This window comes from Stylophora pistillata, chromosome 6, assembly GCF_964205215.1.
Source record: "Stylophora pistillata chromosome 6, jaStyPist1.2, whole genome shotgun sequence".
Taxonomy (NCBI): Eukaryota; Metazoa; Cnidaria; class Anthozoa; order Scleractinia; family Pocilloporidae; genus Stylophora; species Stylophora pistillata.
Genome location: NC_142524.1, coordinates 11,308,953 through 11,320,604, shown reverse-complemented (window position 1 = coordinate 11,320,604; position 11,652 = coordinate 11,308,953). Strand labels below are relative to the sequence as shown.

Genomic DNA, 11,652 nt, shown 5'->3' with positions numbered 1-11,652 from the left:
TTCAAGTTGAACATACTAAATGTGGCGTCTTGCTGATGACGTGTCACAATAAATGCGAACAGTAAACGTGTTGCAACGATATTTAATTGGAATAAAATTGTAAACACGGGAAAAAAAGGAGAGTATTTTTGAAATTCCTAAAGAAATGCACTGTGATATGATCTACTATGTCTCTTTGTTGAACTAACAGGATCAGGTTTCCCTTGGTACTTAATTACAACTTACAACTGTAAAATTATTGAGGTTTGAGTTCAAAGCCTGGAGGTGTATATGCCGAGTCGAGGCTTCAAAGATGGAAAGTAGGGTTTAAAAGATTCTCTAGATATCTGGTACCGAAGAAAATGTTTTTCGGCGTAATTTGACGGACAATCAAAGTGCGTTCCAGGATTCAAAGTAAGTTTGCAGTACTCGGTTTAAAGTATCATTACTTACATTTACTCTCAGAGTATAAATAGACCATCGTTCTGTGGTTTCAGAGCCATTGAAACAATTTGGATTACATATGAATGACTAATTATCTATTTTTATTCACTATTTCTCAGCTTTTATTAAAAAAAATCGTGGTTGCAGCTAAATAAATTTTCCCTCACTGATAAAGAGGCTGTATAAAAAATAATTCAATGGGATGTTTCTGAAAATTTTTGGGATAAATTCAATACAAAACATAATCCCCGAGGTACAGACGAAATTTGTTTAATCTCACTCTGAGAACAGTGGGATTGATAAAGAGCTTTTGTCTACCATCGCTGGATGGTTAGTCAACTAGTCCTATTAAAGTAATACAGCCAAGGTCGAGGTCGTACAAATAATTGCGGAAGTAACATGCAGTATCTACTCGACTAATTGCCACCCTTGAATAAATATCTCCCTCGAATAAGGGCTACATTTGTTAAAGAAAAGTCAATAAGCGCTGCCATCTTGATGCGGCGCATTTTCGAAGAATTCTTTTACTGGGTTTAATGTTACTTATTAGCAAAGATTTAGTAATACATAAACAGGTAAAAATGAACGATATAATATCCCGACGTTTCGGCGACTTCATGACGCCATTATCAAGGGTACAAATGAAAATAAAACTGATTAACAAATGCGAGTTCAAGAGTTACAACTAATTTACATAGGGGAGGTAGCTACACAAATACTTTAGCACGGATAGAATCCGTTTGCACGTTCAAACTCGGTGTTAATTGTTTGATGTAAAGCATCTCGTTGACAAGACAATCGAATTTGTTCATGTACTTCTTGAGAACTTGTTCTTAGCTGTTTCAAATAATGGCGTCATGAAGTCGCCAAAACGTCGTGATATTATATCGTTCGTTTTTACCTGTTAATGTTACTTTCGCAGTTAATAAATCCTTAGAGAACTAAATGCAACTCTTTTTGAATGTACAGACTCAGACGACCACTGGAAATACATTTGAAAAGAGCAGGGAATGACAAATGACGACAACCAAAAGACCCCATTCTAAAACTTTCGTTAAAATGAAAAAAAAAATTTCCGTGAAATTTAAACAAGAAACGTCTTTGTTGCATTCAATTTCTAAATTCGCACCGTCCTCGCTTATTCGATTAAATATCAAAGTTCCTCAGTGATATCCCGTAATTAAACCCTAGTGATGCTGAAAGATTTAATTTGAGCTCCACCGTAGGAGAGCCAAATTTTTCAAAATGTCCAAAACCTGATGGAATATGGTCAGGTTATCCTTGCAACCAAATGATCGCAGGCATGATGATCTGTCCTTAAAAGTCTACGGTCGCACAATTCAGTTCTATTGAGCCACCAGAGCATGAAATGATTTTGCGACACTTTCACACAACGCTACTCTCCCAAACGTTTCTCTTGATAAATTTTCTTTTCATAGTACTTAAAAATTGAAACTGCAAACTAAAGTTTCTGGAGTCTTCCTTCATGTTAAGCACCACCTGAAGTGATTTGGAAATAAGATTCTAATATAATTGGACTAAAATTTGGCCTACTATATGATGACGCAGGGCAGACAATCTAGAAAATTAAAATTGAAATTTCTTGCAGTGCAATTAGCATTTTGATTGATAGTGTTTTACAGGCAACAAATGAATATTAGTGAAGGTAAATGAAAGTAACCCACCAGTTACATCTTGACCTTGTACTCCAGAAAGGACTACAAGAATAAAAAGTGAGACTCCTAAGGATCCCATCATCTAGGGACTAGGTGAACAAGGAAAAAAAAAAAGAACGAAACCTCAAGTCATTTTGTTATTCAGATATAAATCACGCATTATAATTAACTGAAACATTGAAAAAAAAAAGGCAGCAAAAGCTTAATTTTCCACACAATTTTATGCCCCTAGTAAGAAGTCGAATGATGGAGGATAGATTTATTATTCACTGCAAGATCAAAGGCCTTTCTAGTCAATTTTAATAAAACAGATCAGGAGTATATCTTTTAAGTAGGCATTTTGACGTTATACAAATAGCTAACCGTAAAAAGCATTTGGCATGCAATAGCCTATGTCTCCTTGTTGGAATGCTTACCACTAGGCTTAACGCTCAGTCCTTCCACAAAGGGGATAAAAGGTCGAAAATGAATTGTTACCTACACAACTAGCGCCTGGAGATCGAACCGGCGTGTCCAACAACTTTATCGCTACACTTGTAGTCAGTCCTTCGAAATGAAACCAGAAACTCAAACCAAAGCTTTTTTTTCCCAAATAAACCCCCTACCTACAACTTTAGCGCGAATCGAGATCTGTCTACGTTATTGGCTCCTGGTAACTTTTAATTTAAATTTCCTGTTTCATACAGATCTTATCAAATCAATATTTTTAATCATGTTTAATGGTATTGCATGGAAATTTATCAGACGCGTTATTCTTTAGAGCCCTAAGTCTAAAAGGACACACTCGACAAAAACGTTTATACCGTAACGAAAAACAGTCAATGAAAGGAAAAACAAATGTTCTGGATTATCCTTCCACAGCATTCCTTTATTGTATTCAACTAGAATATCTTACCTCTACTTCCAAATATATTATTAAAGCTTAATGTAATGAAGGTTGATTTCCGTGACTTCAATTTCTGAGTAGAAAACACGTTTAGAGAAAAATCAATTTTGCTATACGATTTGTTTTCATTTACGCGATTCATTTATATTAAAGGAGTGAGATCTCTTAAATATTTATATTTTCTTTTTTCTCAAACGTCGCCAGAGGGCAATACAAATAATAAATGGAAAACACCTTTGAAGAAGGTAAAGAGGAAATGAGATAAATGTTTTCTTTTTCTTTGTGTTTTTACTTTAAAAGATCTTGATTTACATCACTCACTTCTTGGGTAGGGATCATCTTTTTCTCTAGAATAGAATTATTATATGAACTGAAAGAAGCAGATTCAAAGGATTTCTGTATATCTGACATTATAACATAAATTATGGTCAACATTCATGAACAAAATTGGGATTTACTTAAAATAAGAAAACAATTCTAAATAACCGAGAAACAGAATTGGCATCCAGTTGTGAGATGGTATAAATACAATTACAAGTCTTCTTTGGCTGGAGGGTAATGACGGAATATTCATGTGTTTCCCAAAAGCCAGTTACTAACAGTAAAAATGAAGAAAAGTATATTTAAGAATGATTGTATAGGTGGGATAATACTTGGAAAAACAGAAAAGACGAATGCATTAAAGTACATTGCGAGAAAAAATAAGAATAAATGAAAAGAATATTATGGGGCTCGGGGACTTGCATCCTAAAGCATCTTTAGCTTGAAGAAATTAGTTTGTCGTGCTGGATCATATAAAGATAACATAAAGTCGTTGCATTTATAAATCCAAATGGGGTAAACAGCCCAAGGCGCTGATTTGAAAGAATTAAAAATACATAACATAACATAACGAGGTTACAAGTATAATCAAGATACAAGCGCGGGTTTGCCCAAAAAGAACCGACATTTCTGATTTAAAAGTTTTTCTTCTTATGGAAAATGTCTTTTGTGGCAACTCACGCAGAGAGAGACTGAAAAATAAATGCATTATAACATATTTGCTTTCACCTTCTTGTAAATTGCTATATATCGCTTACTGTGCGTAATAAAAGTTCGCGTGGAACTGAATAAGAGTGCCAGGGTCAGTGCATACACAAGTGTATAAGATCGTAAACACGACAGAAATTCTGTCACATTATGTTAAGATAACAGGAAAGTAGGGGTGTAACGATTAATCGAATTCTCGATTAATCGCGATTATGACCGTTCGGTTCGATTCACGATTATTTGATTCCACGTTTCGATTTTGGTTCGATTTTTTGCATACCTTTCCAAAAGTGCCCTCAGTGAGTCATTATATTGTAAACTTAGAATCCAGATCTCAATAAGATGTTCGTTTTTCATTGACAATCGATCAAAGACGCTAATTTGCAGTTCTTGCGCCATGTTGCTTGGTAAAAATCCCGGGGTAAAAATGTTGCCCCTCTACCACCCCCTGAGAATTTCCAAATAAGGCAAACCATGTGCGTGCTCACAAACATGGCGGACAACACGGCGACGAATGGCCAAGCGATTGTGAATCCGCCTGCTTCTTTTCGATCCGCAGTGTGGAAATATTATGGTTTTCCGACTAAAGACGGAACAACAGACAAGTCTAAAACTATCTGCAAAATTTGCTTCGCAACTTTCAAGTATTGTGCCGGTTCGACTTCAAGCATGAGCGCTCACTTAAAAAGTCAACACAGTATTGATGAAAAGTCAGAAGTGTTGCAGTCAAAGACGGCAAAAACTTCACCGGGTACCAAAAACAGTACTGGAACAGGACAGTCAAAAATTCAGGATGTTATGAAGAATAAGTTGCCGCGGTCGGGCAACAGAGCAACGGCAATAACGAAGTCTATTGGAGTTTTCATTGCAAAGGACATGAGGCCCTATTCAGTTGTGGAAAATAAAGGGTTTCAACACATGATCAACGTTCTGGAGCCAAGGTATGACTTACCAAGCAGAGTTCATTTTTCTGAGAAGGTGATACCTAAACTTTACGAAGAAGTCAAAGCAGAAGTCGAATCAGACCTTAAAAGTGCCGAGTTCGTGGCTTTAACAAGTGATGGATGGACATCTAGATCAACCGAAAGCTACATAACAGTTACCGCACATTTCATCCAAGAATGGAACATTAAAAACTATGTTTTGCAAACAAGAAGAATGGATGTGTCACATACATCGGAAAACTTATCAAATATACTGACTTCAGCTATATCTGAGTGGAATTTACAAAGATATGAACAGAATCCATCTCTGACATCTGACAATGCCAGCAATATAGTGAATGCTGCAAAGCAAGCTGAACTTTCACCACATGTTGGATGTGTGGCCCATACAATCAATCTGGCAACCCAAAAAGGACTTAAGGTATCTCAAATGGACAGGCTTCTTGGAAGGATAAGGCGCATAGCAAGCTTTTTCCATAGGAGCACAACAGCTATGGCAGTTTTGAAATCAAAACAAGCTTTATTGGAATTGCCACAACACAAGTTGATAAATGATGTACCAACTAGGTGGAACTCCTCATATGACATGGTGCAGCGGTTTTTAGAGCAACAGGCAGCAATTGAAGCTGTCCTCTTGACAAAGGATGTCAAGAAAAATGCCAAAGATGTTCATTTCCTGTCAGAAAATGATATCTCTGCAGCAGAGAGTGTCATCAATGTACTGGGACCAATCAAGACCATTACTACTATCCTTTGTGATGAGAAGACGCCTACAGTATCCATGATTCACCCTCTAAAGGAGATGCTGATTCAGCAGTTGAAAGTTTCAGATGATGACATTATGCTTGTTAAAGAAGTAAAAACAGCTATAGCAAAGGATTTGGATGCTAGGTTTGGAAACAACTGTTTGTCTAGTATGTCTACAGATTAAATAATAATTATTATATCCAAATTATAAAGAGTCTTCCCAATAAAGGTTTTTGTTAGAGCTTTCTGTCGCAAATAAACATGCTGCAGTGCTATTTGAGTTGAAAAATGTTGTTTACAAATTGTTCTCATATTCTAGATATACAGACCTTGACACATTGCAGTTTCTGAAGGAGAGTTCCTGTTTAGATCCAAGGTTTAGATCCATGCCATATCTTGATGAAACCGAGAAACTAGATGTCTACACTGCACTTACCTTGAAAGCAGTCTCACTGAATGAGCAACAACAAAATTCAGTTCAGGTTCGTAAAAATTGGAAATTTTTAACAGCCAACATTTACTGCTTGTACTGACGGTACTGAGTTGAGTTACAAACATATTAAATGATAATAGAGTGTTTTTCTGTTCATAGGTGAAGACTGAAGCAGACCAGCCTAGTGCGCAGGGACAGCCACAGCTGCCCAATTTGCCAAGTCTACCAACTCTGGAGGGTGAACATTCAAATTCCAGTGGAGACACAACTGTTGTCCTCACAAGTGATCCCCCACCAGAAAAGAAAAGGAAATTTGCCTTGCATGATCTTTTTGGAGATGTTTTTATAACTAAAGTTCATCCTGGGAAGTCAGTGTTTCAGTTAGTTGAGTCAGAGTTGGCTAATTACAAAGTTGAAGAAACCATGCCTTTGAACTCTAATCCATTGTTGTGGTGGGAAGCAAATGAGCTGAAATATCCCATTTTGTCAAAGTTGGCCAAAAAATATCTATGTGTCCCTGCCACATCAGTGGCCAGTGAGAGGGTTTTCTCTTCTGCAGGGGACATTGTGTCTGCTCAGAGGTCATGTTTGCATAGTGATCATGTAGACAAGTTACTTTTTTTACAGAAAAATATGAGAGTGCACTAGATCTAGATTCTAGAAAGAACTCAAAAAAGAACACTGACAAATTGCATGTTTTTTATTTGTTATTGCATCCTTGAAATAGATTAATAATGTTCCTGTTACTATTGTATCCTCACATTGAGAGTTTAGGGTTGTATGTTGTTACATTGTGTATCATCTTGCAAGAATTAAAAATCATTAATATTTTGCATAATCGAATCGAAATAATCGAAACCGAAAGGCAATAATCGAAATCGAATCGAATCGAAAGAAACATGAATCGTTACACCCCTACAGGAAAGCACATGGAGTCACAATTGCCATATTTGTGTATCTATAATCGCTGATTGTCGAGGACGCTTATGCTGTTACACCTTATAACTGAGCGATTTATCCCTTTGGTTTGCCCAAGCAATGAGAAGCCGGTCGCATCAAAATACCTTGTCTGTCCTGCGGGTGTTAAAAGTGTCTTTAGGAAAAAATGCCTCCCTTTGTTTCTTAATTCAAAGTTGGACCGGAGCAATTGGCTGCTCGTGACTCACATGTTCAAGTATGTACAGCTCTTACTCCGTTAGGTACACTGAATACTTTTAAAAAATTGCACCACTTTTTAAATAGAATTTTTTTTTCCTTAAAACGTAACTTTACTCCGCTGGGCTTCACATCGCGAATGTCAGGCGTCGGGAAGTCTTCACACATTAGTCTCTATTATTGGACGTAATGGGAACAAACGTAAAACAAATTCAGAAGAGTATGATGCGCTCTTAACATTTAGTAGCACCTCTTCAAGATAATCATCCTCATCTGACTCAAATGCCCCATCTATGGATAGAAGACTATACAGGCTTATGTTACCAGAATCTATAACTGCCCTTATACCATTTTGTTCATGGATTTTGCAAGTATCTGGATTATCTATATCTTCTGCGAAAGACTCCGTTGACGCTATTGGACATGTTACGCTTATTTCTGTTTGGACTTCAGCCGTGAACAATCTCTGGACTTCCAACGAGTGTCCATCGTTCCTCGTATATCTCTTCTTTTTCGATTGACACCCTGACGCAAGACTTTTGCGGGTCTCTCTTACTGAGGGAACCAATCGTCGTCCCATCAGCTTAATGTTTCTAATCAGGTAAGCAATCATAAACTCCCCCAGATCGGCATTGGCGAATTCCTTCTGCGCCATTTCAACCACTTGGAAGTAGGACTCGTTTAAAACGGCTAGAAACATATTTAAGAGTATGAAGACCATTGTTAGCATGTAAAGTAATATGAACACCGGCACCAGAAAGCCGTTTACTGACTTTATCTCATAGAAGTATATCCTTCCTCCGAGAAGTATTTGTAAAACGGCGCGAAAGGAATTAAAAAACCAAGAATATGGAGGTAGTGTAGAACCAAACAATAAATAGCCGAACTGAGTATACGCCAGTAATGTTGCAAAGAACACAACGGAATAAGAAACAAGCGGGCTCATGGCCCGTGCGAGAGTTCCCAACATCTGGCACACATGGCGATTAAAACGAATGATTCTAAGGAACTTTATGGTAATGATGAATATGAGAAATGACAGTACACAAATTTCCACCGCTGACCATAGAACAATGTAATCCGCACTTGAAGTTTCGAAGGGATTGCTCCTGACTTTCCTTAAGAACCAACTGGTGTATTTAGCTTTCAAGAAGTACATGACAACAGAGAAAATCGCGATTAATATTTGTAAAAATTCCACCCAGTCCCAAAATTTGGTAAAATACTTTTTCCTTTTCCTATAGATCTTGGCCATCTCATTAATGATGAAAAATAAAATGAGAACCATGAAGAGGAGTTGAAAGACTTCGTGGAAACTTTGGTAGTTGTTATTGGATGCCGCGAATAACGTGAGGGTTCTTACGCTTTCGGAAAACACTATTTCTCCTGTTGGGAATCGCTCATACCGGCATTTCGCTACACTGAAGAGTGAGCTAGACGGACTGAAAATAATAAATTCTACGAAAACAGCTCTGGAAAACTCATCCATCCAATTGTTGGTCTGTAACTCCTTAACGACTCCTAAAGCGGACCTCATATTGTAGCCCAAGTCTGCCACATATCCTCCTCCATCATATGTTTTGTAAAATCCTTCATACGAAAGTGTTTTTAAATCCCAGGAAGTTCTATATCTCCAAGGTTTAGGGCACAGTCTTTCTAGTTCAAACACCGATTGATTATCACTCAAGTTTCTCACTGGGATCCACTCAGGCAAATTATATGTCGTCCCGTACTCTCTTTGGGGCGAATACGAAGGAATGCATCTTGGGAAGGACTCTCCAAGTTGCGGTGTTTTTTCTGAACATACACAGACGCTTGCTGAAATTATGACAAACTTTCTCAGAATCAAACGAAAACGGCAAAAAAATCCCAAATATCAATAGGAGGGGAAATTAAGAAAACATATTGCTATCAAGCTCACTATTTTCAAGAATGTTGAGCAGTGGCTAGATACAGATCTAGAATTTCTTAAAATGTCTATTGCCAGTGAAAGGCGTTCAGTGCAATAGAACGAAATGTCTCATCGATTAGATTGGCTTCTGGAGAACAAAATTATTTCCCACAATTCTTTCCCTCATTGAGTATCTCTCAACTGGCCCTGCCAACTCGATGGACATTGCACACTGTGGCTCAAAAAAAGACAACGGAAGAAATGCATGCATTTAAAAAGAGGTTTCACTGCAATCTAGAGTGGGAAGTTATATTCTTTCTTCTCTATATGTAACCAGCCAAATTGGGACAGCAACTCATAGAGAAATGTCCTGTGGTTACTGGAGTGAAAAACATCCTGTATCTCAATGACTAATCAGCTAACTCAAGTAATTTTTAATCTTTCAGAAAACTACCAGGTTTTATTCTGATTTGCCTTAAACGCAGCATCCCGATCATGAAAAGCTCTCTGTTACGTAAGAAACCTTCATCGTAATCAAAGATCCGCCCGTTGTACCACTTGGTGTCGTAAAGCGCTGGCAAGAGTCTACTTCGGATCCAAGTCCAAAATGACGAAATATTTCTGCCCTTGAAAAGACGAAGGGAAACGTTACAATTTCGTTGTCAATTGGCGTTCTTGTGTGATTAATGAAGTTAATATTTTGCATAATTCTGTTTTCGAAAAATAGGTTATATGAAAACATACTGGCTTAGAGGGAGTCGTTTTCAAAGTTGCTATCGACAAGGGTCCATCGCATTTAGTTCTCCTTGTTAAATGAGAGTCAAGTCGCAAGTTACCAGCTTTTCCTCTCGTTTTAAGATAAGAGTTGCAATGTGTTGGATCGTTTAAGATCAATAAACGAAAGGTGAAAATTACATTCAGTATGCTGGCATGACTAGGCTTTCGAACAGTAATACTTTTCATGCCTGATAAACATAGGTTAAAAAAAAAGCCTGTAGCGAGATATAATGCGTACCTTGAAATTACGAAACGCGTCTTCCATAGATGTCGTCAACACATAACGTGAAGGACTTCGATTTCCATAACATACAGTGAGTAAAAGCAGGACGAAAGTTAAGAAAAGGGTTATTTCGGTAAGAACTTTATGCATTCCCCTAACCTTAACATGGAAGTCTCTAGCTTTCTCCAATTCAACCCCTTGTGGTGGCTTAGCAACTATTTTATGGCTAAGATAACCTTTCTCATACGTCACTCCATGAACCTTATCATGATTAGGCGGCTTTCTGATTATAAGAGACAGCAAGGAAGGCAAAAGAATTACTTTAATTGGCTGAGACACAAACACGTCTTGAATGACCGACACACTAACTAAAGTTAGCCACTGATTTGAAGTTTCCTTGCCCCACATCATTAAATTTCAACTGGCTTTTTATTTTCCTTTGAGATGAGCAAAAGATCAAACTCTAGATACAGCAAAGTTCAAATGATATTTTGTTTCTTGCATTTCATCAGATGCTTGTCAAATTGTGGTGAAAAGGTCACCCCGCAAGATGATCTACTACTAGAGGCTCACAGCGCGGGCGATTTGTGTGACAAAGTCTCAAGATACAAGTGGAGTTTTCATTTAGTTAACCAGGAGCACCTCTCTGTTCGAGAAGTTCATCGTCTACGAAATTATTCTCAAATGAACAGCCAACGTTTTTTGATGGAAGACATTTCCAAATTGCTAGACGACTCAAATAAACAAATCATCTACGTCGTTAAAGCCTTTGTTCAACTGGACAAGAAAACAAAGTTTGAAGGAAGGTCTCCCTTCTTAGTTAACTCACCCCCTAACAGAACTTCAAATACCAGCTGTCATGTCACACCAATGGAAGGTGAAGCAATTTCAACAGATTTTCTGATCACGTGTTCGGGCTGAAATGACGAAGATAATCCACTTGTTTAAAAGTTCAGATATCAAGATAAACACGGCATGGTCCTGATTCAAACTGGACCTCTGGACAGAGTCATTACAAAACTTCCGGTGGGAAAAGCGACGGAAGATTATTCGCTAGTTCTTGAGGCTCAAGTAGGAGACTCATTTAAAGACTTCGTTGAAACTCGTCTATTAGTTAAGGTATTCATAAATACTCTTTATTTTACTTCCCGTGAATAGCCAGTTTTCTCCAAAAGATCAGACTGCTTTAATTTGCATTGACCTATTCGGACCTGGCTTTTTTTGCAACATGGCTGAGAAATTTCTTGAAAAAATCATCCGAAGTTGATTTTCCTAAATTTGGGACTTTAAGAGAAGGGTGGTCTCAAACAGGAAGCAAAAATCCTATAAGTGTTCCTCATCTCACCGAAACCTTTGTATGGTCGATATATGCATGACTGCAAAGGCCCGTTCTCAAAAGGTGAATTCGAAATAGTTGCTGCTGTTTTAAAATGTAAGTAAGTCCACCCAAGCAGTCTGAATTAAACGA

The 11,652-nt window shown here is 37.6% G+C and overlaps 2 protein-coding genes across 2 annotated transcripts; one reads left to right on the top strand and one right to left on the bottom strand.

Moving 5' to 3' along the window:
• Positions 1-4,187: 4,187 nt before the first annotated feature.
• On the top strand, positions 4,188-6,976 carry LOC148728232 (E3 SUMO-protein ligase ZBED1-like). The gene is made up of 3 exons (XM_088762586.1): positions 4,188-5,849; positions 6,025-6,187; positions 6,298-6,976. Exons 1-3 carry the CDS (start codon positions 4,489-4,491, stop codon positions 6,784-6,786), a joined length of 2,013 nt encoding a protein of 670 aa, XP_088618712.1. The 5' UTR covers positions 4,188-4,488; the 3' UTR covers positions 6,787-6,976.
• Positions 6,977-7,453: 477 nt separating this feature from the next.
• LOC148728231 (polycystin-2-like protein 2) lies at positions 7,454-10,811 on the bottom strand. Its single transcript, XM_088724934.1, has 3 exons — positions 10,200-10,811; positions 9,639-9,810; positions 7,454-9,111 (listed from the first exon to the last, which is right to left on the bottom strand). Exons 1-3 carry the CDS (start codon positions 10,593-10,595, stop codon positions 7,454-7,456), a joined length of 2,226 nt encoding a protein of 741 aa, XP_088581060.1. The 5' UTR covers positions 10,596-10,811.
• Between the last annotated feature and the right edge of the window lie 841 nt (positions 10,812-11,652).

Coding starts and splice junctions, on each gene's coding strand:
- LOC148728232 (XM_088762586.1), top strand. CDS start 4,489: ATGTGCGTGCTCACAAACATGGCGGACAACACGGCGACGAATGGCCAA. Junction 5,850..6,024: donor GCAAAGGATTTGGATGCTAG/GTTTGGAAACAA, acceptor CTCATATTCTAG/ATATACAGACCTTGACACAT. Junction 6,188..6,297: donor AACAACAAAATTCAGTTCAG/GTTCGTAAAAAT, acceptor TTCTGTTCATAG/GTGAAGACTGAAGCAGACCA.
- LOC148728231 (XM_088724934.1), bottom strand. CDS start 10,595: ATGATGTGGGGCAAGGAAACTTCAAATCAGTGGCTAACTTTAGTTAGT. Junction 9,811..10,199: donor ACGCGTTTCGTAATTTCAAG/GTACGCATTATA, acceptor CGTCTTTTCAAG/GGCAGAAATATTTCGTCATT. Junction 9,112..9,638: donor GCAAATCAGAATAAAACCTG/GTAGTTTTCTGA, acceptor TCATAATTTCAG/CAAGCGTCTGTGTATGTTCA.